This window comes from Podarcis muralis, chromosome 11 (genome assembly GCF_964188315.1).
Source record: "Podarcis muralis chromosome 11, rPodMur119.hap1.1, whole genome shotgun sequence".
Classification (NCBI taxonomy): domain Eukaryota; kingdom Metazoa; phylum Chordata; class Lepidosauria; order Squamata; family Lacertidae; genus Podarcis; species Podarcis muralis.
This window is the reverse complement of record NC_135665.1, coordinates 30,306,245-30,333,063: the sequence shown is the minus strand read 5'-3', so window position 1 is coordinate 30,333,063 and position 26,819 is coordinate 30,306,245. Positions and strand designations below refer to the sequence as shown.

Sequence of the window (26,819 nt, the reverse complement as noted above, 5' to 3'; positions counted from 1 at the left end):
ACAAAGTAAGATAGCAATGCAAGAGTCATATTACTATACATAATCAAATGGGGGGGGAAAACATTAAAAAATCCTGAAGTGGTAAATGCAGGGATGCCTAACCTTTTTGGCCTAAATTCAAGTAATAAATTGACGCAGCAAAATAAATACTACTCAGGACCATCTAAAAGGAGCTAATATTTTCTGTGGTGAGCTAGCTTCTTCCCGGCGCCTATTCAGCCTATATCTGAAAGTACAGTATCAAATCTTCCTATGAATTCCAGAATTTAAATTTAGTTCATATTTAAATTTCAACAGGGAGCCATCTTGATTATTAACCTTTATATTTCTTTTCGTTGTTTCATATAACCAAAGGTTTCCATCATCACAGAGCCTTCAACATACAAGGTTGGATTCAAAAATGCCCTCCATTTGTCAGAAAATGAGGCACTTTTGATTCAACCTAATTAGTTTGAATGCAAGTTTTAATCTGTTTGTAGTCTATTGTTATTTTAACTTTTTGAAAGTTGTAAACTGTTGTTGCTAATTCTTCTTATTGATAGTTTTATCGTTTTATCTTTTTTTGTAAACTGCTTCCAGGGAATTTTTTTACACTCAAATGGAAATTGTATGAAATAAATAAATAAGGAGCTGCTTCATCATAGGCTAAGGTGCGCTTTAAGATATTACAATGCTTTTTGTTCGTTTTGGTACAACAGACCAACAAAGCTTCTCCGCTGGAGATTGTTACAAGCGTAGCATGTTCAGTGCACAAATATTAAAATAAAAATGTATAAAATTTAACCAAGGTAGGTTAACCTTTCCAGCCTCTGCAGAGTGTTTTATGTAAAAACAGTGTTTGATCAACATATTCTTACCTCTTCGATCACGAGCTGCTAGATTATGACCTCTTTTTAACGTAATGTCCAACTGGTACATTCCGGGTTCAGCCAGAGGCAATTCTGCATTACTAGTTCCAGTAGGATTGGCTCTCTAAAGAACAAAGAAAATACATACGTGATGCCCAACGTTATTAATCCGATTTGCCGTTTTGCAAAGTTATGTATTCATGTAACTATTTATTATTCATCTTAATAAGTTATGTACCAAAACTGCAGTTTCTAAGCAGTGTACAAAAGGGATTTCTCATACACCATAAAGTCAGTTAAAATGAAACATAAGATCAGGGAGGGGGAACCCTCATAAGATGCCTGCTGAACTAAAAAAAGATCTTCACCAAGCACCGGAAGGTCAACAGGAAGAGGGCCTGGCTGAGCCCAATCAAGAAGGAGTTCCACAGAATTAGGTCCACAATACTGAACACACACATCCTGGTGAATATGAGCCATGTGTCTGAGCCATGGGGGGCCACTAAAAATGACTAGGAAGTGATATAAAGCATTGAGTGGTCCTTAGGGTATCATGGACCCTTGTAAATGAATACGAGAACCTTTAACTTAGCCCTATAGTGTATGGCTGCCAGTGCAAACTTTTAAACACTGGCACTATGTGCTGATGATAGACTGCTCCTACCAGTGCTCTAGTTTCAGCATTTTGTACCAGCTGTAGCTTTCAAACAAGGCCCAGGGGCTGCTTCACTTACACGTGCATTGCAATAATCTAGTATTGAGATTACTAACGCATGAATTACCATGGACAGGCTTATCCCTGTCCTGAATGCCTGTAGATGGCATACCAAACATAGGTGGCAAAAGGTACTCCTAGCCGCTGAAGCAACCTGAACCTCTAGAGATAAAAATGGGCCCAGGAGCACCCCCAAACTACTAACTGGCTTTTTCAGAGGGAGTCCAGAACTGGCAACTAACTGACCAAACTTCCAGACACAGAAACCACCCACCTGAAGTGCTTTCCTCTTCCCAAGGTTCAAACTCAAAGACAGAGGCAGCCAATATGGCTTCCTCCAGATGTTGCAGGACTACAACTTCCATCATCCCTGACCATTGCTTGATAAGAGTGCAACATTGTCTTGGGGGCACCATTTTGGTTACTCCTGCTCTTAATATGTCATGGATGTTTCATATTCATAAATACTTCTACTTAAAGTTAGCAATACACCTAAGGAGCCAAATCATTAATTTAAGACCTGAAGAATTTTGTGATGTGGGTAGATTTAAGTAATTATGTTTATCCCTTTTTGCAACACCTCCTTTATTTTCAAAGCAAAGAATGAAAGAGTTACAGGAGTCCCCCAACCAGCTATTTCCTATATTTAGTTATTTTATTCTGTTGTTCATATCTGAGTAGTTTAACAACACTGTTGCTCACACTAATCTTTAAGATTGGAACAGAACCTACTAGTGATTGCTGCCTGATCCAAGGTAGATTGCAACAGGAACACCATATGCAAATATATGTTAAAATATTAAGAAATGGTTCCCCAAATGCATGTTTGGGATAAAAATAGGTCCTGAATCTGAAAAGGCTGACGATACCTGATCTAGTAGAATCTCCACTGTTATGGAAATTATGGGGGGGGGGGGGGGAGACATCTTTAAAGTTGTTACATGTTACAAATATTATGGATAAATGTATCCTTTCAACTTGACAGCTCAGGAAAGTTCTCTAGTTTTAAAAATCATATAAAATCAACTCCTTTGCCAGTCTCCTTCATTCCACTGCCAATTTGCTTCATTGGCCAAGGACTTGGAAACCACTAGGTCCCCGCCATAATCCCTCCAGCAGGAGGTCACGTACTCACAGGAAGGTACTCATAGGTATCAATCGCTGGGCAAAGGCACTCCTCCAGACTTGCACTCTTCCTCTGGACTTGCAAACCAAAGTTCTATTGTCCCTTTGTAGTAGGTGCTTAGAATGTACTTCCCAATACATATCCTGTTGCCCCAACACATTAGTCCTATGTTAATAATGTATAACCCTCCGCTTTTCTGATGTAGCAACGATGTAACAATGATGCTTAATGAACTGTATGCTGGGATAAGACAGGAACTTTTAAAAGTCCTTGTCACCCCATCCTCGGGGTTCAAAATTCCTCTTTGAACCTGTTGCACAGTAAACTTTGGTCTACAGTTATTTGCTCCAGCTGGTGGCTGGACTCTTTCCTTTATTCTGCAGAGACCCGTGGGCTCTGCCCAACGAGCTGGGTGACTGAGCAGCCTCGCACCTAGATTTTTCCGTAACACCACTAAGCCTGTAGTCTGCTGGAGCGCTTGGACAAACAGCAGTAAAAAAAAAGTCTAGGTTGTGGAACATAGTAGAAGTAGAACATAGTAGCAACATACTTTTTTGCACGCATTAAGACACCCTGAAAAAGTATAGAACTCTAAGCCTCTGACCTTAAGTTTGCTGCTTCAGTACAATGTGGGCTGATTTGGTTGTTATACCAAACTACTGATTAGACATTACATGAAGAAGCCACAGAGAGTGTCTTGAGCTTAGACGTTTGCTCCTCCGCCCTTCTTCTCCAGTGCAGAATCATTCACTTCCGTCTTAAAGTAACTAAAGTTTACTTTGTCACGCAACCTCTGAAAAGCTGTGGTTAGCTATGTTTAATGGAAGCCAACCAACTTCAGAACATAATCTGTGAGGCTGGTTTGTTTCCACTACAGTAGTTATCTGAACCACATATTAGGGTTCAGGCAACAGCAATTAATCTAAAAAACTGAAGCAGAAATTTCCATGGCTGCACCAGAGGAGAGGTGGATTGAAGTGTGTGAGCTCTAAGTTTTTTCTCATAACAACAAAGTATGGTTTACATCTGAATGCAATCACAGTTTTCGTATGGGGACAACAAAGCATGGTCAGATATACTACCACTCGGCACAGCAAGTTAATTCATCTGCTAACTTTGCAAAGGGGAAAGAACCCAGGTTAAAATTACCTCGGCTTCCTCACCAGTCATAGGCTAAACCAATTAGAGTTACTTTGGATTGGACATGAAAAAACTCAATTTAATTTTAAAACAAGCGCTCCCAGTTCCTTCTGTCAGCTATGCCAGAGAGGAGGGGAGCTTGCAAACCCAAGGCCAGTATCAGAAACACTAAACCAAAGTTTAACATTATGTCTCGACCAGGCTATTCAGTTGGTCAGTACTCATTAGATGAAAATGGCATTTAAAATTAAAACACTACTTCATTGAACTTCTATATGTATATATTTATAAAAATCTGGTTAGACAAGATAAAAGTAGATATATATTTTTTAATACTGTATGTACTAAAACTCTGATTTCTGTTCACCATCCAGCTTTCAAATGATGTGCCAAGTTTATATATAAGCATGACTACCTTGGTGACAACAGCAATCAACATGCTAGCCAGGAAACGTATGTCTGATCCACTGCCTGCTAGCTATGTACCTTGCAGTAATAAATGCTGTTGTTTACAAGTTGTTATCATTACAGGAGGGAATTAGAAACAACATTGTAATATAAAACGACATAAGGTAGTCTTGACTTTTTTGTTTCATAGCATTGTGAGAATTACTATATAAATTGCAATATCAAAAGTAGTAATGGTACACAGCCAACATATCATTAGACATATTCAACATTATATTGCAGTTTTGCAGCAGATCAACAATAAAAAGAATCCACTGAAACATCTGCTGAAGTTTATAAACCATTTCAGCAAGTACTCTGAGCACTCCAAAATTCTATACAAATATTAATTGTACCATTTAAGGTCTCTTATAGAGGGTACATTGACTTTAGCTGGCTTTAGCAGCCAACCAAAATGTGTGATTACCAGGACAATATCCTTCTTCCAAAGGGTGGAGCCCTGATTTTGATCCCACACTGAACTTCCTAAACCTAGAGCAAAGTGAGGACAAAACCCTTGGCTTCCCTCTCCAGCTCCAGGCCTAAGGCTGGGATGGGAAGTGAGGGGTAGCACAAAATATCCAACAAGAAGAAGAATTAACTCCCAGTCAAGCAAATTAGGTGTAATGTACAAATTACTCAAGTCACACCTAGCAGGGTCTTCAGATCCAGGAAGCTACAAATGTATTTTGCATGGATTTTTTAAAAATTCACAATACCAGAGTTTATAAGACTACTTTGATTACTTGAATATAATTTCTGGATTCACATTCAGAAGCAACTTTACTTTGTTATAGTCTTGCTATAAATTATATATATTTTTATAAAATGAATTTTAAGGATTATTAAGCAATTCTACACTTGATTGATAACCAAGGTTTATGTCACATTTTCTACTGGTTTAAACGTTGAATTCCTGTATTTTGTTCAGGCTGTCCATTAATAGTTCAACAAGGTATCATGTATACTTACAGCACAGACTGGCTAGGTCCAGTTTTCAATATCATTTTCCAAACATGGTGATGCTATTCCTCCCACTCATTTCAATGATCTAAAAATACTTCTTGAAATTTTTAATTCTTATTAAAAATATAATTTCAAAAATACATTCAAATTAAAATTTATTACAGAGGTATGAGGTTTGAACTATACACACCACAGTACCAAACTAAAATGATAAACATGGGACTCATTCAAGGCAGTGGATTATTCTCTCACACAAGGATGCATTAACCATATCTTGGTTATCCACATGGTCCGCATCCCTCACAATATGCATGAACAAGTCAGTAGGGCTCTTTTTTAAAAAGGGGGGGTGAGGAGCAGTCAAAAATAACATTTGGCCAGTTCAAAAATTCTGGCCAAGCAAAAATTATATTATGTCATGTGATGTGGAAAGCAACTTAAGTAGTTCAGGTCCTGCAGGTGTTGTTGGACTATAATCCCCATCATCCCTGATAACCAGCCATGCTAGCTGGGCTCGTGGTAGTTGAGAGAGCCACGGACTAGCCATCCCTGATCTAAACTGCTTGATCATAGAAAATAAACAGTGTCTATTACAATTAAGGGCACATTCAAGTTCAACATTAATTAGGCGAGGAGTGGAGAAGGTTGGGAAAGAAGAAAATGGTTGATTCAACACAACACAAAGTGGTGGGCCTTTTAGTCTTCTAGACACCTGGGTGGAGCTGGGTATTCACCAAGATATTGCTCCTCTCCACTTGTAGTGGCCAGCAGAGTAGCACCAACATGTCATCTCAACCTCCTCCAGTCATCAACATCAAGGGGATTAAGATTATAGTTGGACTGCTGTTTTTCCCTCATTCACAAAATTTGTGCATTTGAAAACAGGCTTGCAGCAAATGGCTGTGCTATTCCAGCCGCTATTACAATCTTCCAATATCAGTTTAATTATTTTTTCTTTACCAGTGCAGGAATCTTTTTTTAAAAAATTAAAAATGAGCTCAACCACTTAGCAAAACCATAGCACATTGCAGGGCCAGTCAGACCAGCACATGTTACACAGGGCTCTGAAACCATATTTTATTTTTCCTCCTAGTTTGACTGGAAGTGGAGTTAAATTCGAGCTCACCAGAGGCACAGTTCTGCTGGGTCAACTGATCAGAAACAGATGCATAACCAAAGACTTATCAGCTACAGCAGAAATGTGAGCATTCAATCTGATAATATTGTCATGCTGGCCTGGACATCTGTTGCAGACTGCTACTTGACAAACATGCAGTGGTATGGCACTTCCTGGTATTGTTTGCTGGGGCCTTGTAGCAGCAACATAAAGCGATCTCTTACCATACTTGACTCATGGATGCAACTTGCATAAACAGTTCAGCAACATTTGCACTTCAGCTACACAGTCACAGTTCTGGATAGAAGTTTGAAAAATTGGGGGGGGGGGGAGCAATGCCAGTGATTTGTGGCTCTCAGATGTTACTGGACTCCAACTGTGAGTGTTCGTCTACACTTCTGCTTGTCCCGACACTTTCACCTAGGGAAAATCTGCTGTTTACTGCTGAATCAGAACAAACGTCGATTGGCATTTGTTTCGATTTGGCAGTAAACAGTAGGTTTTCCCGGAGGCAAACAAAATACCACTTGGATCTGTGCCTATAAAGCACATGGCAAGTGGGAAACTTCTTGGACCTATACCTTCTAGGCAAGCGGAAGTGTGGCCGAACCCTGAATAATCAGGGAGGGTGGAAGTTGTGGTACAAAAACATCTAGAGGACCAAGGATTCCCCACCCCTGGTATATTCTATTCCAGGGGCTCAGAATGGGTTACAGAAGGCTTTAGTGATTAAGCCCCTTTTCGTCAGGTTTTAAGAACTTCTGTTCCCCATTTGCCCCTTCTGTGAAGCAGACAACCAAGGCGGCTAATATAAAAATTGATGCCAGGCCCCCAGATTGCAGGGACCTGTCCTTCTACTCCATCATATCCTCATCTATGTTGTGTGTTCCCAGTACTGAGAAATTTCAGAGGCATCACTTTATCAAATATTTGTAATACTTGTTTTAATTAGAAGTATAAAAGCAGAGTGTTAAGTGGAGATGCAGAAGTGCCTGCTGATTGTCCAAGGTGGGTAATGCAGTGAGCATACATAGGTAAATGATGCAAAAATGAGACATTAGTTCAATATTGATAAGCAGAAACTAACAATAGTAACATACATTCCCCCACCTCGAGTTCACCTAGATAGACTGGCGAGCAGGGAGGACTATCACCATTCAAATGGGAAGACTTCAGAATTAAAATAACACTTAATCAGCATCTCTTTCAGTTGTTATCACTTACTGGAAAATATTAATCACAATCCCAAAGTTTAATAAATGAGGCTGACATGGATATTGAAGCATGATTATCCTGAAACATACATTACAAACATGTTCCAAACAGTATGATAGTCTGTTGCCTTTGCTGTGCCCTTCACTAAGTTTATTTTAAAAGTCTTTCCCCCCCCTGCCATGGTAAAATGTCATAGCTGTGAAAACCAAGATTCATAAGTTTAAGTCTTTGCTGTCCTCCACTTCCTAGTGACTTCCATTCTAGCAGCAACTAACATGAAGGAGATCAAAGGTCTATAAAGCACAGTCAGTACCCATTGTATAAAGTTTCACTAATTATTTCCTAAATCCACTATGGATATTATTATTAGAAACTAATATGTGGGAAGACATTACTTCTCCCTTTGCTGTTGCTCACTCTTTGTTTCCTGATACATTCTGCTCTTCCTTAAGTTGTATTGTTTGATAGTTCATTTGATAATCTTACAATGAGGGTGACTTGGGTCAAAAAACAATATACAACAAGAAGTTCCCATGCCAGTAGGATGTACAAAATGTAGCAACTGAGGCTGTTATCACAGCAATCCTCTTACTACTGTACAGATGATATTATCACATTATCAGTTCAATGGCACCCAAGCCCCAAACCAATGATGCATGATCCACGTGAACAGCTGAGCTCTTGATGAGCTTTGTCAAAGCAATGAGCTGTTTAATTCACACCCACCCCATACTTTAATCACACTTCAACACGAGAAAACAGAATTTGGCCATATACAAAATCCTTTGCATGTGTTTAACGGCATCAGAGCCATAAAGGAATCCTGAATGCCCAAACAAAGCTGAGTTTAGAACAGTCTCAGAATTATTACCCCAATCTGACAGCTACTTCTAGGTTACTGATCAAGTCAAGATAAATTCAGAACCATTATTTTTTAATTGGCAATGATTTTTTAAAAGGCAAGCAGTCAGAGCTGTAAATTCACTATATCTGATTCATCTAGAAAATTAGTATGATTATTCTGTCAATGCTACATTTCAGAATAAAGCTTCATTAAAGGGGTGCATCCTTCTCTTCTTCAAACCTACTTATATGCTCTAGTGCTTTTTGCAGGCATGCTTAGCTGAATTCTACTAATATCTTCCAAAACCAAAAATCTTAGTAATCTTAGGTCAACGGTATTAGAAAGTCAAACTAGCAAAAATATTTTAAAAACATCCAGCAGCTAAGTTTGTATACACCTTAAAAAAAACTCGAATTCTCCTGTTGCCTATTCAGTAGTCAGTAGCATATGTTTAGATTTTGCAAGTAAACTGTAGACATCTGAGAAGCTTGTTTTGTTTCAGCACTGCTAGTAATCCGCTCAATAAAAGGCTTAGTATCTTAAATGCATACTAACGATACCTGCTAGCAACTTCATATATCCTGCACATGTCTATTCAGAAGAAAGCCACACCAACAGGGCTTATTTCCAGGCTAAGTGTGATATAGGACTGCAGCCTTAGATGCATTTAAATAATAATCATCCTAGTGATTTCAACTCTCAGCAAATACAGATGAGATATGATTTGAAGTATCACTATTTTATAGCAGCAAGAACTCTTACATCTCTGTGCAAATAATCTAAACTGACAATCTTTTAAATCAATACATTTGAAGCCAGACGCAGTACTGAAAAGCTCTAAAAAACGTATATAGTAGAAAATAGGTTTCACGTGGTTCTCTTAAGAGGCTTAATAACTATGAAAACATTTACATTGTTATAATTTTTCCACAGATGTAGCACCTTTAAGTCTTTTGTTCTTATAATTACTTTTTAAAAAACAACAACCAAGAACACATAAAATGTACCCATTTAATCCCTAAATATAGCCTTGTTAGAATCACTAGCAACAGATTAAAGTAAGAGGGAGGGAAAGGAAAAAATACCTTATTGTTCTCAAATGACAGCATGTTCCCTGTTTTCAGTTTGGAGAATCAAACAATGATGTTTGGGCTTCAACATCCATCCATCAACACTTAAAATTACTCCTATAAATGGGCTATCCCCCAACGATACTGTTTGCCTCCATCTAGCAGCAGTGACTTCTTAGCACACAGCTTGCTGCTCTGAACTGCAGTCACTGGGAGGGACTGTAAAAGGAAACCATAGAGTGCGAATACAATTGCTTCACAGCTTTAAAAGGATATGACTCACGAATCTAATCTCCCATCTCACTGTACTACATCTTTTAGCGTCTCCAAACACTGAACATGAGATGCTGACCAGTTTTGTTGGATGTTTTCAACAAGTGGGCAAAAACACAATATTACTTTTCAAAATGCTTAATATTCACATAAATATTCAACAGGCAGAAGTCACAAGACACAGCATATCCTACCATTAACACATATAGCCTGTTACCTTACTTATGTTATTAGATCTCAAAAGTAATGGTTTAAGCCAGTGCTTTTTTCTGGGGACAGCCCAGGCAAAGGTGACTTTGCGGCACTCGTCTTGCTTTCCAGGCATAGGGAGCCGGTGTTTGTCCACAGACAGCTTGACTAAACCGCTTTTGGCACAACAGAACACCGTGATGGAAGCCAGAGCACATGGAAATGCTGTTTACCTTCCCGCCACAGCGGTACCTATTTATCTACTTGCACTAGTGTGTTTTCAAACTGCTAGGTTGGCAGAAGCTAGGACAGAGCAAAGGGAGCTTGCCACCGTCGAGTGGATTTGAACCGCTGACCTTCCGATCAGCAAGCCCAAGAGGCTCCCCCCCCCCCAGTTGTTAAAAGTATGGCACTTACTATAACAACTTCATGGTGAGTAACAGCACACTGGTTTATTCCTAACATGCACTAAAATTATATGGCTAAAACACAGAGGATCTGATCCAAAAGATGTCACTTCACTTCCATGCTTACTATGGCAAGCTAATTACCACTGCAGACTAATTACCCAGGAAATCCCTGTGTTCTAATTTACAGAGGACTGCCCCCCTATTTGAAGCGTCATCCAATTCAAGTCTGGTTTAAAGACCCAATAAAAAGGGAGAGCAGGTGTCTTGAAGTTACCCATCCACAATTAGCACCAAGATTGCAGTCCATACAGGCACATAGATCCCCAGGTCACCTGGCCCTCAGACTTCCACAGTATGGTGGCAGAAATATAGTACGTATTTAAATTACAGTGATTTCTAAATTTGCAGCTATACATGCAAGTTAACATATGCAAGTTTTATGCAAATCTGTGTTCCCTTTTCTGGCAGTGTTAAGTTGCCAACCGGTAATTACCAGAATGGTAGTGATAAAGAAAACTGTATGAACTACCCATTTTAAGGTTGAAGAGCAAGGTAAAATTATATACATTCCAGAAAAAAGTTCACGAATGGATCTCTTATTAGAGGAATGCAAGGCAATCTAAGGTTTCTCCATTAAAAGCTTTCGCCACCTTTCCATCTTTCAGACCTGGTGCAGGTGTAATATTCCTATCAACTATGGTAATAGTGAAAGCAGACATCTTCCTACTTCTGCTCCTCTGTCATGGAACTCTCTCTTTTAAGTCTGCATAAACCTATGTCTGCACCAACACCAGTGTTTTTTAAAATAAAAAATAAAAAAGGTACTGGTACTCAGCATGAGGTTGTTACAGTAAGTGCCACACTTTAAACATTTTTTTTTGGGGGGGGGAATAAGTTGCTGTACCCTTGAGTACACCAAGAAAAAATCCACTGACCAACACCTACCATTTGTGGCACCCACTCCACAGACTGACCACCCATTACAGGCAATGCTAGTTCTTGATTTCAGTCTTCTAAAACAGCACCAGTAGAATTGTTGATTGACGACGTGATAAAAGTGCACCAGGCTGCTTTCGGTACAAATAAGGGTATGAATGCTTAAGATTCATAAAGCAACTTGTTAGGTTGACTACCTTCCCAATAGATATTTAAAACACAAAAAATAAACAAATTGCACACAGGATACAATACAAAAACACATAAGTCATAAACCCAACTATCATGAAAATGATTTGTTGTTGCTGTTTAGTTGTTTAGTCGTGTCTGACTCTTCATGACCCCATGGACCAGAGCACGCCAGGCACTCCTGTCTTCCACTGCCTCCCGCAGTTTGGTCAAACTCATGCTGGTAGCTTCGAGAACACTATCCAACCATCTCGTCCTCTGTCGTCCCCTTCTCCTTGTGCCCTCCATCTTTCCCAACATCAGGGTCTTTTCCAGGCAGTCTTCTCTTCTCATGAGGTGGCCAAAGTATTGGAGCCTCAGCTTCACGATCTGTCCTTCCAGTGAGCACTCAGGGCTGATATCCTTAAGAATAGATAGGTTTGATCTTCTTGCAGTCCATGGGACTCTCAAGAGTCTCCTCCAGCACCATAATTAAAAAGCATCAATTCTTCGGCGATCAGCCTTCTTTATGGTCCAGCTCACACTTCCATACATCACTACTGGGAAAACCATTGCTTTAACTATACGTAAATTGCTTTAACTATACGTATTAAACCATTGCTTTAACTATACGTATGTGAGGTGCCATGATGAAAACAACCACTAGTAGGGTTTCTGTAATTTTCAGTTCTACAGTGGTTCCTTGGTTTACAACCATAATCCATTCAAGAGGTCCATTTGTAAACCAAAACAGGTTGTAACCCAAGGCAAGCTTTCGCAATGGGGCCTCCCAAAAAAAATTGTTCGTAATCCAAAAAAATTGGGTTGCGATCCAAAAAAAGGTTGCAAACTGGGACACGCACTTTTGACGTGTTTGTAATCCAAAACATATGCAAACCAAGACGTATGCAAACCAAGGTACCACTGTACCTTGTCCCTCTTGAGCTTCTGTAGAGGCTTGCTTAGTGAACCAGCAAAAGTTACACATAGTGCTATTTTTTCTAGATAAAGAGGTGCCAAAACTCACCAGGAACGCCTCCCTTGTTCTTTTATAATGGCAATGAGAATTCTCATAAGTTCTGACTGAAAAAAACCCTGGCTACACACACAAAATGTCATTCTGTAATGAGATAATAAAGACTGTTCCTGTTACCAGTTGCCTGACATTATGTTTCAACTACACTACAAAAAAATCTTTTGGGGCAAAATAATATTTTAAACCCCACCCACAAGGCACTTGAAATAAATAAGCCTTTGCTGTTGACTTAAAGGCCTGCAAAGAAGGAATCTTGCTGGGAAAGACTTCCACAGTTGAGAAGGCCCTGTCTTGTGCATGGAAGTCTAGACAACAACATGCAAAGAGACAGCAATCTTTTTTGGGGGGGAGGGAGAGAGAGGGGGAGGGGAGAGAGAGAGAGAGAGAGAGAGAGAAACGCACCAATCTGAAAAAGCCTAACTTTAATCCAACTCTGGTGTTGAAACACTCACACACACAAAAAAAACCTCTGTGGTTTATATTCATAGCACTGAGAACACTGTTTCATCAGTGCAAACAATTTCTCCTTTCCTTCCCTGAACAAGGTTCTAGGGTTTCTCCCAACCCAAATCCCTTCCAGAGGGATTTGGGGAGGGCACTGTAGTCCCATTGCACTACTGGGAATAGCTGCACTAGCTTCTGCTAGCACAATGATTTAGCTGAACATGGCCCAATATGATTTTTCCTATAGTGGTACTTCCATCCCGAAAAAGCTAAATTATTTGCAAAACTGAATTATTAATTAGAATTCTACTCTGCACTCAGAACTTCTGTCACCTGAACAATTGCTGAAATATACTTTCTCCATCCACCCTGCCCCACTGCAGTACTCCACATTTATGGGACGGAAATGGTGGCTTAATGATGGCTCACTGTTTTGACATGCGTGTCTATGTCATTGCATCAGAAAGAAAAAAAAGGATGTACTATCAAGTCAAGTATGACCCAAATGCTAGGCTTCACAGACATGAAAAAGGGCAATGTAAATCATATAAATCAGCTTCAGTGCTTAATCTTCTCTCAAAAGACTGTTTATCATTTTAAAATGAAACAATGACATTCCATCTATTATTAAGGCAACTGCTTTAGCCAAGAACGAGTTGTGCCATTAGGCGGTTAAGTCTAGTATGAAGAGAAAGGGGTGGGGACAGGAAGAGAACAGAGAATCAGAAAGACTGTGGCAACATGGCAACATGCCCAATATGCCACTTATGTGAATGCTTCAAACCAGAACAGTCACTTCTCTGTTTCGTGTGCCAAGGATGGAATACAGCAGAAGTGGACCCAAGTAAGAACTACACGCCTGCAGACTGTTAAAAAGAAGAAGAGGAGATTACGTTTGCCAACTGAGGATTATATCCAACTAAATTCTACTCAGAGTAGATACACTGAAATTAATGAACTGAAGTTGAACACACTAATTAATTTAAATTGGTGTACAATGAGTATGACTAGCACTGAATACTTTTGAACTTTTCTGAAGAATTTACACACAATTTTAATATTTCTGTGGCACTGAGATTCCTGCAAAATATTGAATATTTTTAAATAAATTGGAGAATAGAAATATTTGACTCCTACATTTGCAATAACCTGGGCTTCCAAAATAAGGACGAAGCTTGCATTAGGATCTATTATTCAGTTTATTCTTTCCTCCTTTCTGATAAAATGCTGTATTTTAATGAACCTCTGCTCAAATAGGAAAAAGAAAACTGTGTTCTATAATTTCTCCACTTGCAGACATTTTTCATTCTGCCAGTAGTATAATTACTCCCAAGACTTCTGAACTAAATTATAGTCATGATTGTGCCTCAGCTCTAAAGTTTTGGCTGAATAAAGCATTTTCAAACTTTTTTCAGGTAAACTTGTATCAGGCAAACAGACTTCATATAAGGCAATTACTAATTTCAATGGGAATTACTCATGAGTCAGACTTTTGAGGTGAGTCTGTCATATGCCGCAGCTGTCCATATTTCCTAGTACCTGTTCCTACATATCACTGTCCCCTGTTGGGTTTACATTTTCATATGTTGTCAATGGTGAGGCTCATTCTAAACTCTTAAGTAGAATAACATTATGGGACAATTATATTTTTCCATCATACTCAAAGAAGTCAACATACACCCTCTTTGCTTTTCTATTATGTGACGAGGTCTAGGATGTGGCTATGTTGATTAGTTCTTGGCTGTCTAAAAACCAAATACTAGTGTATCACTTCTCCTCCAATAACCACCTACGAAGCTATTCTCTGTTAGTGGTTTAAAATAGTATTTCACGTGTACAAGATACCACTGGTCTGAGCTTGCCCAAAGTATTGGAGTTCTGTACTACTAATATGCACATGACACCAAACTATAACTCTCCTTTCCATCTTAATCCAAATTTGCTATTTATGTCCTGAATCCATGCCCTGTGTCTGTACTGGACTGGAATGAGAACAATTAAACTGAAGCCAAACCCAAACTTTACTGTATTTGTGGTTTTTATGGAAGCCGCCCAGAGTGGCTGGGGAGGCCCAGCCAGATGGGCGGGGTATAAATAATAAATTATTATTATTATTATTATTATTATTATTATTATTATTATTATTAACAATATAGATATGTTTCCGGTTGGTAGAAGGCACTTCAGGAAACAGAGGCACAACCCATTTTAGATGGATTTGCACTCAGGAACATTTCTGCATAGCTGAGGCTGATGTGCCAGCTATGCTTGTTACTGGAGGTGTCAGATCTGCCCATACTAACATGTGCCTTAGTTCCTTCAGGGTCAGATTAGTGCAACATGCTCATGTTCAACAGGCTGCCTTTGAATAGTGTTCAGAAATGTCAGCTGCTTCAGAACACTGCAAACTAGCTGCTGAATGTGGCTTGTGACAGGGAGCGCACACATCCAAGGTTACAGCAGTTATACTGGTGGCCAATACATCCCCAGGTGCTATTCACAGTGCTAGTTATGGTTTGTAAAATGCCATTAAATGGCATACAAAATGCCATTTGTAAAACGCCATGTTTTGAGATCTTCTGTTCAGTCAACATCTAATATGCATTTGGTAAGAAGTTCAGAAAGATCCTCAACGGAAAAAGAAACCTTCCACCAGTTTCTTTTTTCATGACCTATGCATTTTACTGTCGCCTGCTTTGAGTGCTCCACATAGTTACACTAATTTCTTTTCTAAGCAAGTGTTACTATACTATAGCTGTAATGCAACCTGGAGCTACTGTAACATCACACAATGTGTTGAACAGTCCTAATTGGGGCAAACTGAAAGCTAGCCACTCATGACCCAAATATACATAATTGAGTGAGGGCCAGGGAAAGGTAAGAAAAGAGACAATGTGATCATGAAACAAGGTGGCACCTTGTTAGGAAGAGATCCAAAGTGTTCCTGAGATATGAAGTGCTCTGGTTCTGAACTCTCCTTGATCTATTACAGCATTGGTGAGGAACCTGCTGACATCCAGATGTTCCTCAACTACAACTCTGCCTACTGACCATGCTGGTTAGGAATGATGGGAACTGAGATGCAAGTACATGGAGAATCACAGCTTCCTTACACCTGTACTTCAAGGGTGTGCATCTGCCCCTAGATCCAACTTGTTTGGATAGATCAGGGATTCTCAAAGTTGGGTCTCCAGCTGTTTTGGGACTATAGTTTCCATCACCTGCTAGCTAGGGATGATGGGAGTTGTAGTCCAAGAACAGCTGGAGACCCAAGTTTGGGAAACACTGGGATAGATCTTTATGCTGAGTGAAAGTGCCTTAGGAGAACTGCCTTCTATAGGAGGTCTCAATCTTAGTTTTGTTTTTTCATTGTTAATAGAATGGCAGCCTTCCCATGACATCAAAGGCTTCACTTCAGCCTGGATGCAACTTATTTCCCTTTCGATCTATCTATAGACGCAAGATGAAAGCCACAATGTTGTCCTCACACAGAAGGGTATCTAACAGTAAGAACAAGTCAGCACACATCCTTAATAAATTTTTAATCAAATATAAATTTTCCATTCAGTTTCAAGGTTCAAAACAAAACAAAAACAAAAGAAAACCCTCAGCTGTCCTACAGTATATGTACTGAGGGGAACAGGACATCAGAGACACTGTATATAGATTGCTATGAAAGGTTATTTCTTGGCAGAAAGATTTTGTGTTAGGATTCTTGCTGGGGTAAACGCATTAATGGCCACACCACAAGGGTTTCCTCACTTAAACATAAAGCTAAAGTTGATGCTGCAAGGTAAGGAACATCTTGCTATTTGATCAGTATGAATCAACCAATAAAAACCAAGCCTGGTGGCAGGGGAGGGGATAGGACCGGTACCCTTGGTGAACCATGCTCTCTGTACTGCTACACAGAAAAAGGTATTTAACTCGCATGTGAGTTCCAGATTATTGTTTCGTTTTAAAGGTGTTGTAACTTGGAAACCACCACTTTTTGAATTTGAGGTGCTCATGACGAAGTGGGTGAGCATAACCAGTTCACTTTAAAGCATAACTGGGCTGAAGTTAAGGCTGAAATTCTATACCCAACTGAGTCAAAATTCAAGCCGATTTAACTCCGTGAGTATCTAAACAGTTGAGCTGTCAAAAGCCTGTTAATGTAATTAAGAAACAAAAGCTTTAAACTTTGGGGATTTGCATGGTTAAATTGGTTGCAACCACATGCACAAGGAAATTACTGTGGGGGGGATCAGGCTCAGGCTCAACATACAGAGGGCTGAACATACACAGGTAGTAAAAGCTTCACTAAAAGACAGAGTGCACAATTAAGTTAAACCTTGACAGATCTTAAATACAGATTTATTGATGCAGCTCTCCAGGTACTGAATATTGCATTAAATGTGAGTAAATGGAAAGAGCTGTAACATCTCAAGTCTTGTTCCTAGAATGGCTAATAAAACTACCTTGCAGGTTCTTTTGTTTTGCATGCATATTGTCATTTACCTCTAGCCTTTAAAAATCATCTATGAAATAAAATCACCCATAGTTTGGAGTCCTCCTGCTGTTTTTACAAGAATTAGTTCAGAATATAAATTAAACAACAACAGAAGATAAAATCCATTTTTAAGATAAACAAAGCTTAAATATGAGTATTTACAAATATTCATAGAGAAGCTTATTTTTTTCTCTTTAAAATTAATAACATTCATTGTTCTTGCATGTACTTAATTCTGGGATGTGAACCATAATTAATCTGATGACTGGCAATGCTGAAGCACTAGGGAAGAGTCCTAACCTTCATGTCAGAGGTTATAAGCATGTAAACATCTAGAATTAAATGCGACTTAACCTTTTTAAAGTTTGGAAACAAGTAGTTACTTGTTTAATGTAATGCTGAATGAATCCAATGATAAGACCACAAGGAAAATCAACACATAGTGATATACTGGGGTTTGTGTGCAAGAGGCTTAATAATAAAACACAGTGTGCCCCCCCCCAGCCTTCAAAAACAGAACAGCAAGAATATATATTTTTGATGGAAATAAAATTGCCTACTGTTTCAAAATATGGTTTTATAATACAATGCTGTACACTCATTCCAGGAAGGAAGAAGCACTGAACTAAATAGAACTTACTTCTGAGACATGAATAGGATTGCATTATTAAATTGCACCCCTCCCCCCCAAAAAAACACACCACCCAATACCAAGTATTGTATTTTAATAACCTTATTGGAACTAAGTATTTAAGGAATTACAAAACAAAACTTGTTGGGACTGCCTGACACAAACAATCTGGCTAGTTATTTCAAATCAAGGTCATTAAAAATCAAACCATTGTGTTCCTTTCTTGGCTACTACAACATAAAGCAGTGTGTTTAAGTACTGTAGTTAAGGTTAACACAATAAAATATTCCACTCCTGTGCAATTATGACATTTCCAAAAATGTGCATTAGTAACAATATAAGCGTGGGCATAATTTTGTGTGCTTTATACTGACTCCAACAGTTCATCGCAGCAAGCAGATGGATGGGTTATAGATTTCTAGAACCTGAGGGAACACATTTCTCTGTATCAGCCAGTGTAGCATTTGCTGTGCAATGATTTACTACAATGGTAGTTGTACTACTACAATGGTAGTTGTACTACTACAATGGTAGATCTCTGATCCAGAGAAGGAAAGAGAAGAAAGCTGGTTTTAGAACAGCTTAGTTTATGAACAACTTGGAAATAGAAAGCTGCAAACGTGGACGTAGGTGTTCCAGTTTGTGAACTTTGCCTTGGAAGCTGAACATGTTCTGTTTCCTGCTGAGTGTATTCAGTTTGTAAATTGAGTCCCCCGCTGCTAATCAGAGGCTTCCTGTTGAGTCTGTTGGCTGTTGAGTCCCGAGCTCCCACGGAACACAGAGGTGATATTTGGAGCTTTTGTTTCCGCTATTTTTTTGCGTTTTTGTGGCTTTTTCATTTTTTTGACTGCGACTTGTTCTTTGTTTTATGAGACTGACTTGTGACTGTGGCTTGTGACTTTGTTTTTGTGACTGTGTGGAACCCAGTTCAGCTACTGATTGATTGTGTGACTGCAGAAATGGATAAAAGCCCCCCATCCAAAAAATGACTATCAGTGCACCTAAGAAAAAATAAAAAATTTAATTTTTATCATCTACAATACGGTCTTTTTTATAGTACAGTACACTGATTATTGCTTTCATTTTATGGATCAATGATCTCATAAGATAATAAAATTCATGTTAAATTGCAGTTTTAGGAGTTGTTTTTAAAAGTCTGGAACGGATTGATCCATTTTGCATTACTTTCTATGGGAAAGCACACCTTGGTTTTAGAACGCTTTGGTTTTGGAACAGACTTCCAGAACGGATTAAGTTTGGGAACCAAGGTACCACTGTACTTCAGTTCAAGCAATTAAAACCATGATTCTTTAACTACAGTGGGTACTAGGCTTTGCAACAACAGGCCTTATACATGAGAAACAGCTTGCCATAGTGGTTGATAATTTAGAGACATAACCATTCTTTTCCAAGGGGTACTAATATTTTAAAAATAACTTGCGGAGATGTCCTAAGGTCACATGGGCTTTTACAGCAGAGGAAGGCTTGAAACTGCTATACACACTGTCATTCTGTAGATTAAAGCTGTGTTTTATTGCTAGTCCTCATACCATTATTTATATTTGTAGACCAAAACACATTAGAACCCATATCTGAGTGTTTCTCATAAGGGTTACGAGACTAATATCGGCAGGCATTTGCTTGGTTCAGTAGTTTCTAGGCCTTGTTTTTCCTTTTAAAGAATTATTTACCATTTTTTTCAGCTGTGTCTGGTCTGATAAACCAGAATCAAGTTTGTTTCATGTGCTATTTTTTAAAATGCAATTCATATTATGATGTGCAGTTGAATATAATTCATTTCATGCTGCAATCATCTTTTTAATTTTTTTTTATTAATTTTCTTTTCTCTCATGACAAATATAACATACAATTTACATAACATCTCTGCCTCCCCCCTTTTGGACTTCCCTCAACTTCCATTTCTGATTTCTTAACCTCGTTAGTATATTCTTCTATTTTCTACAAATATCATATTTTTCCTTTTATTACATTATTTGTTCCCTATCCATAAAGTTGTGAATGTTTATTTAAATCCTACCATCAGGTCAGTATTATTTCTTTGTTTCTGCAAGTATAATATAAAAGGTTCCCACTCTTTTTCAAAATCCCTATTGTCCTTTTCCCGAACATACTGCTAGCATCTTATCACATAATATACATCTAAACTGTTAAACTTAAATATATCATTCTCCCTCCCATTCCTTTTTCATGTGTCATGTCATTTTAGATTGCCAGCATGAGAACAGAGACTACCTTTGATACTGATTTTTGTAAGCCACTCTAATAACGTCAGAAAGGCTTCAACTCATACAAGTACAGCGGTACCTTGGGATGCGAACAGGATCCATTCCGGAGCCGTTTGCATCCTGAATGGAACGTAAGACTCGATGGCACGTCTGCGTGTGCGCGGGTTGCGTTTTGCTGCTTCCATGCGTGACGTCGTTTTGAGCGCCTGCGGCTAAACCTGGAAGTAACGCACTCTGTTACTTCCGAGGTTGCCGCAGAGCGCAACCCGAAAGCGCTCAACCTGAAGCACATTCAACCCGAGGTATGACTGTACTTGGAACATGGTAGGAGCAACCATAAGGAACATGTTGCCCTTATGTGGCTATTGACACATTTAAGGCAACAGCAGTTTACAACAGAAGAGCCATGCAATCCTTTGCTTACTCAAAAATTATGCACTCACGTACCCATATTCCCTTCCTACATCGGTGCCTGGGCAATGAGACTGCCTGGAACTTGGCAAGCCTACCCACCACAAAAGGCAAGAGAACACAGCATTACTAACTGTGTTATGTGTAATGCTGGTCTTCAGGTCAAACTTTTGGAGCTGTTAACAGCTATAAGAGGCACTTTACAGTGCACAGAAATGATATCTCCCTTCTCAGTTTTGCTGCCGGTGTTTATCTTCACAGCCTGCGCTTGACAGTAGAATGTAGCCTTAAAAGTTTATATTCTTTTACTTTGGTGGAGCAGGGTTAGAGTCAACATCACTTGGGTAGGTTCTCTTTCTATTTGCTTGTTATATTTCCTTGTTAAGTGAGGGAGGTTGGGGGTGGCCTAGGGAGTGTTTGGTATACTGCATGCAACACTTATGTTTTATAACAAATGTAACTGGTCTGAAGAAAACACAACCTGAAACAAGAGACAATGCACATACTTTTGTAAACAAAGAACATATTTAATAAAAACTATTATTATTATTAAAAAGAAATAACGTAGCCCTAAAAGCAAAGGACAAAGATTCTGTCAACTGCTCCCCATACAACAGAGGTGGCTGGCTAAAGCCTTTAGAAGCCTATAAGTGTATAAACACACTAGATATTTGCTTTAGGTTTCTGTGATTAATTACACTTTGGGTGGGTGCACACATTAGTCAAAACTTATTAAAATGGTTTGGATTCAATGACCTTAAAAGAATCCTGTTCTAGTCCAGTTGAACTTCCTGTAGAATTGGACATCCTACAATCAGAGAGAAGTAGTCATAAACTGAATAAATTCTAAATGTTATCTTAGTCACTGCTTAAACAGCAAGTTGAGAATTGAACAAACTGTACTTCTCACAGGATTATAAATTTCAAAAGTTAGATATTCCAGTTTATGTGTCACTGCTCTAGGCATGGGTAGAACTTCTTCAAAAAGTAAAAGGAATGAACTATTATTTATCCCTGTAAAGCTGCAAAATGTTTGCAGTGCTGTTTGCAGGCTCAGGAGAGTCTGCTACTATAAGAATGGTTTTAACTCTAAAAACATTAATAAAATAATAATAATAATTTATAAAGTTGTTTTTTTAAAAAAAGAAGTTTAAACTCATCTAGCTATCGGCTAGTACTGAACATGCTTTAGAAACTGCCTACGGTACTATGTCTTGTTACAGGGCCCCCCCAAGAGTGCAATCCTAAATTTATCATCTGGAAATCAAGTTAAAAACAAGAAAAATGCTCAAACATTATCTACCTCTGCTCTCCATCTATGCAATTCCTTGCTTTGGGGGAACCACAATGGCTTGTATCCACGTACACCTATGTTATGGGAAGACACATTGCTTACTTTCACATACATGTAAAACGAGTTAATCGACTCTTTAAATGGGGGAAATTAGGTTGAAAAGTAAACATGGTAGCACAACCTGAAAAGGAGCTTCAAATGCAGCAAGTAAAATGGAAACTTTACAGCTCAAAAGGAGAATCTGCAGAACCAAGCAGATTCCTGTGTTATCGAAATGTTTCTAAATCCTCACTGCACCTGCTTAGACTGTTAGAAAGTCCTGAGGGATAGCTCACTTGGGCACGAGACTCTTAAGTTCACGGTTGGGGCAAACTATTTGCCCCATGTTGGGCAAAATATTCCTGAGCTGCACTAGATGGTCCTCATGGTCCCTTCCAACTCTGCCTTTCTTAAAGGAATAGAATCATAGAATTGTAATCAGAAACACTAGGCACGGTCAGGTTCAAGAAACATCAATAGTTTTACCACCATGACCCTCATTACCACCTTATCCCAAACTTGAGTATTAGCAACTGGACAGTACTTGTTACATGCTATCAGATCCAAAGCTTTTACAGAATAGACACACAGCTGCTTCCCTCCAAGATGGCAGGCACCACGATCAACATTCTATGTCAATTTAAATGTGTTTGTGGGAGGCAGGGCTATGGGTTTGTTTTGTTCTTGTTTTTATGATGCATGTTGTGTTTTTATTCTGTAATTTTACATTGTGAACCACCCTGAGATCTTCGAATGAAGGATGGTATACAAACTTAATAAACTAATAAGAGTAAAATAAAATGCCTTCTCAATGTGATCCACTTACCACACCCAGAACCCAACTAGCCACACAGCTAAGATGGGCAGGGATCCAGAGAGCACGTGGTTGGATCCAAAGCTACACCTATCCTGTCCACATCATCAGGCTGCCAAAAATGACAATCATCCCACAAGACAGAGGGAAATGATGCATTGGACATCTCAGCTGGAAATGCCACAATTAATTGTTGCCTTTGGTTCCCAATATTACATTTTAATTATGTTGAAGGCGGTTTCTGCTTTGCTGATTTTACATTACCTGATTTGAGCTCCTGTGAAAAGCAATTTCTAAGTACTGTAAATAAGATATAATTTTTTTAACCACATAAGAGTACTGGAAGCAACTGCATAAAACACATTTCCCACAAGAAAAGGGAGAAGAGAACCCAGTACAGTGGTACCTTGGGTTAAGTACTTAATTTGTTCCGGAGGTCCGTTCTTAACCTGAAACTGTTCTTATCCTGAAGCACCACTTTAGCTAATGGGCACAATTTCTATTCATCCTGAAGCAAAGTTCTTAACCCGAGGTACTATTTCTGGGTTAGTGGAGTCTGTAACCTGAAGCGTCTGTAACCTGAAGCGTCTGTAACCTGAAGTGTATGTAACCTGAGGTACCACTGTACTAAATAGTTAACAAACTTCACCTAGTCATTTACTAATTCCTTTACTCATAGTTAGTGTGGGAAATTACTGAAGGATTTGTTTTCTAAAAAAGAATTCTAAACCACAGTAAGCCTTGTTTTCCTAAAGATATTCCTTTGGTGATTTCTCCACGCACCACAAATATTTTCTCTGAACATCTGCTTCTTAATTCCGGGTAGACAATACCCATCTCAAACAAAACTTTAACATTTAATTGGCAAACTTATTTCCTTTCTCAAGACTGGCACTAATCACTTGACTTGAAGTTCAGCATTGATTAGGGACTGAGAAAAATCAGTATACTGCTAGAACAATCAAATCTGCAAGGCTTCAGCAAGAAGGCATACATCAGAGACTGACAGAATGAAGTGAAGCAAAGAAAGTGTTAGGATTTAGAAAGGTTCTCTTTTTCCATACCTAGCAAAGGAGAAATTTCAAAGAATGTTAAACAACAAACTCAAGACATAAACAGAAATGCATCTGACATTAGTAATGCCAGGCTTATTTGAATAGCAGGAGGGGGGAGCCCTGTGAAGCAACCTGGGGGGATAAGAAACCCATTTCACTGCTCTCTGAGATGTTAATGCAAACATGCCCTCAGTAACTTTGAGCTCAGAACTTCACCAAACCAATGAAAGAGTATCTTCCTTGACGACCCTGAAGGAAGTACTGTACATCAGTAGTTTCCACCAAAATGGGAAAGAAATATATACTATATCAGCCAGTATAAACAGCAATGAAAAAGATCAACATGTCAATTTTTAGACCTTTTAAACTTGTTGAACCTGTGGTAATTTGCTCAGTTTGAAATTTAATGACGTTAATAAGACCTAATCAGGCAGATTGTTTTGATGAATTTTCAAGATATAAGCTCAACAGGCATCATTTTGTAAGATATAGAATTTTAGGCTTTAAATGGTGTAACTTCTGTCGTTGTTGCAACACACCTTAACTAAAGAGGCACCTCCATGACATTTGGATTATGCAGTTACTGCCCTGAACCGTCAAGCCACGCAGGTCCTCCTTTGGGCCACTTGGGCCTCAGGATCTTCTGCTGAATTCTTGTTTATTTAACCAGACTATACACTGTTTAATAATAAAAAGGCCTCTAAGTGATTTACATAAAATAATCTTAAAAGATTACTGATAACATCAACAGCTTAGAAAAAACAACACCAAGAGGGAATAGTAAAATAGATAAAATCAACAGATGAACAAACTGTAGAAAACACAAAATGAGGAGTGTGTTAAGTGTTTATCTTGTCAAATTACATGAAGTAGCCTTAGATTTCAGAACATGAGACTTACTGTGCTGTCAGCAAGGAAGATTTGCAATACTTTGCATGTTTTTCTTGCAGTTAATGCAAATAGTCATCAAAAAATAGCACAGGTGTACAACCCGGCTTAGCTCTTTCAAGTTACTTACACCTCCTACTGGAATAAAGGGATGCATTTTCTTTCTGATAGTCCGAAATGTTTTACAATCAGGAAAAAAACATACCTATAACTCAGAACGAGTCAATCATTTGTTTAAAATTTGCTGATACATCGGAATAAAAGAACTTGAAAAAACCTAACTGTGGGGAAATGGAAGGACAACAATCCAGTCTGTAGAGTTAAGGGAGCAAGAATACCTGTTTGGTTCACAGGTTGATTCCATTCTCATTATTAGAGGTTCAACAAATTTGTTTTTCAGGAACATGACAAATGTTAACAAAGTGCAAAAAGTGGTTTATTCCAGGCAGCCTCAAATAAAGAGGAAAGCAGTTTCTGCCTATGCTTTTACATTATACTGTATACATACTGCACACCACCCCGATATTTAATGAAAGGAAGTCACATTTTATAAACAAAAGGTATGTTGAACAAGAAAAGTTCTTCTAGATCTAAAACCTGTGATACCAAGATTTGGCATACGTATAGCCAGATAAGGAGTGACTGGGGATTTAATGATGTTATATGTGATGGAAAAACACATGTTATTTTCCTAAGATGTAAATATTACCCTGCCTGATGGTTCAACATTACAATGGCAAATGTTCCTGAACATACAACATGGTTTATTTTTATACATGCCCAACGTTCTCAACTGCAGTTGGCAGGAACAGGTTGCCTTGATCACACCCAACAGAAATCCAACACAGCAGTGCAGCTTTAACTCTGGAAATTACCTGCTGAAGGGATTAGTCACCGATATCCCTTGCCATTAGGTGGGTTTTGTGTGCTCACAGAACCAGTCCTATCATTAGACAGAATTGGAAAGTTGCCACAGGCAACTAATGCCTGTGGGAAGCATGGGGAGTCCCTGAGCTGTTCTCCCAAGTCCTCAGGACATTCTCACCTGACTGAGTCTTTGCTTGTCGCTGGCCTAGCCTGCCTTGTCCACTTGGCCTAGTCATATTCTCTCATTCAACACTGGCAGCAGCACTGGGAAAGGCCCCTGGGCAAGTGAATAGATAGAGGTAGCCAGACGATGCATTCCAGCAAGTGTGCATGTGTTGTTCTGCTCCTATAATGTATGCAGGTGCCACCATCGCCACTGTCCCGTTACTCCAACATTGTCAAGTGTGTTTTTAGTGGAAGAGCATGCTGTTGTCAGGCCCAGCCATGAGCAAGCCATGCTGAAGTGTTGGAAGTAGCCTGGTGCAAGGTGTCTTGAGCTAGCCCAGCCATTTCCCAATCTCAATTTGGCCCCTACATGTGGAGTACTTTTGTATATTGAATTCTAATGATGAAGGATACATGCAAGAGCCTTTCTTCTTTTTTTACATGTAAACAGCCTCCACTAGAATCTTGTAAAGTTTATGGCCAGGCAAAACAGTTAGTTTTTGGTAAACTAACGGATAAACAGTGATCATCAACTTTATAATGCTATCCTAGCTTATCAAGTTAGAAGCTTTAATCATGTTGCATTTTGGGATGGTTCTGAAGAGTCAAAGGAAGCAAGAAGCAGCCTCACATATTTATGGAAATCTGAGACCAGTCTCTTAGAGCAGGGGTCAGCAAACTTTTTCCTAAGTCAGTAAACTTTTTTGCCTAATGCAGGGGCCGGTCCGCTGTCTCTCACATCTTGTGGGGGGCCAGACTATATTTTGAAAAAAAATATGAACGAATTCCTATGCCCCACAAATAACCCAGAGGTGCATTTTAAATAAAAGGACACATGCTACTCATGTTAAAACACACTGATTCCCGGACTGTCCGCAGGCTGGATTTAGAAGGCGATTGGGCCGGATCCGCCCCCTGGGCTTTAGTTTGCCTACCCATGTCTTAGAGTGGCTTAGAGTGGCTCAGAACTTCC

At 39.0% G+C, this 26,819-nt stretch overlaps 1 protein-coding gene across 8 annotated transcripts in view; it reads right to left on the bottom strand.

Moving 5' to 3' along the window:
* Window positions 1-26,819, bottom strand: part of MCTP1 (multiple C2 and transmembrane domain containing 1) — a 173,285-nt gene that overhangs the window by 119,054 nt on the left and 27,412 nt on the right. For 6 of the 8 annotated variants that reach the window (XM_077936211.1, XM_077936215.1, XM_077936212.1 and 3 more), the window contains exon 2: window positions 858-972. In XM_077936211.1, the coding sequence (XP_077792337.1) occupies window positions 858-972 (115 nt within the window). Of the gene's footprint in view, window positions 1-857; window positions 973-9,503; window positions 9,692-26,819 lie in introns of those variants that run through there. The other 2 variants (XM_077936216.1, XM_077936218.1) reach the window with 2 other exon arrangements.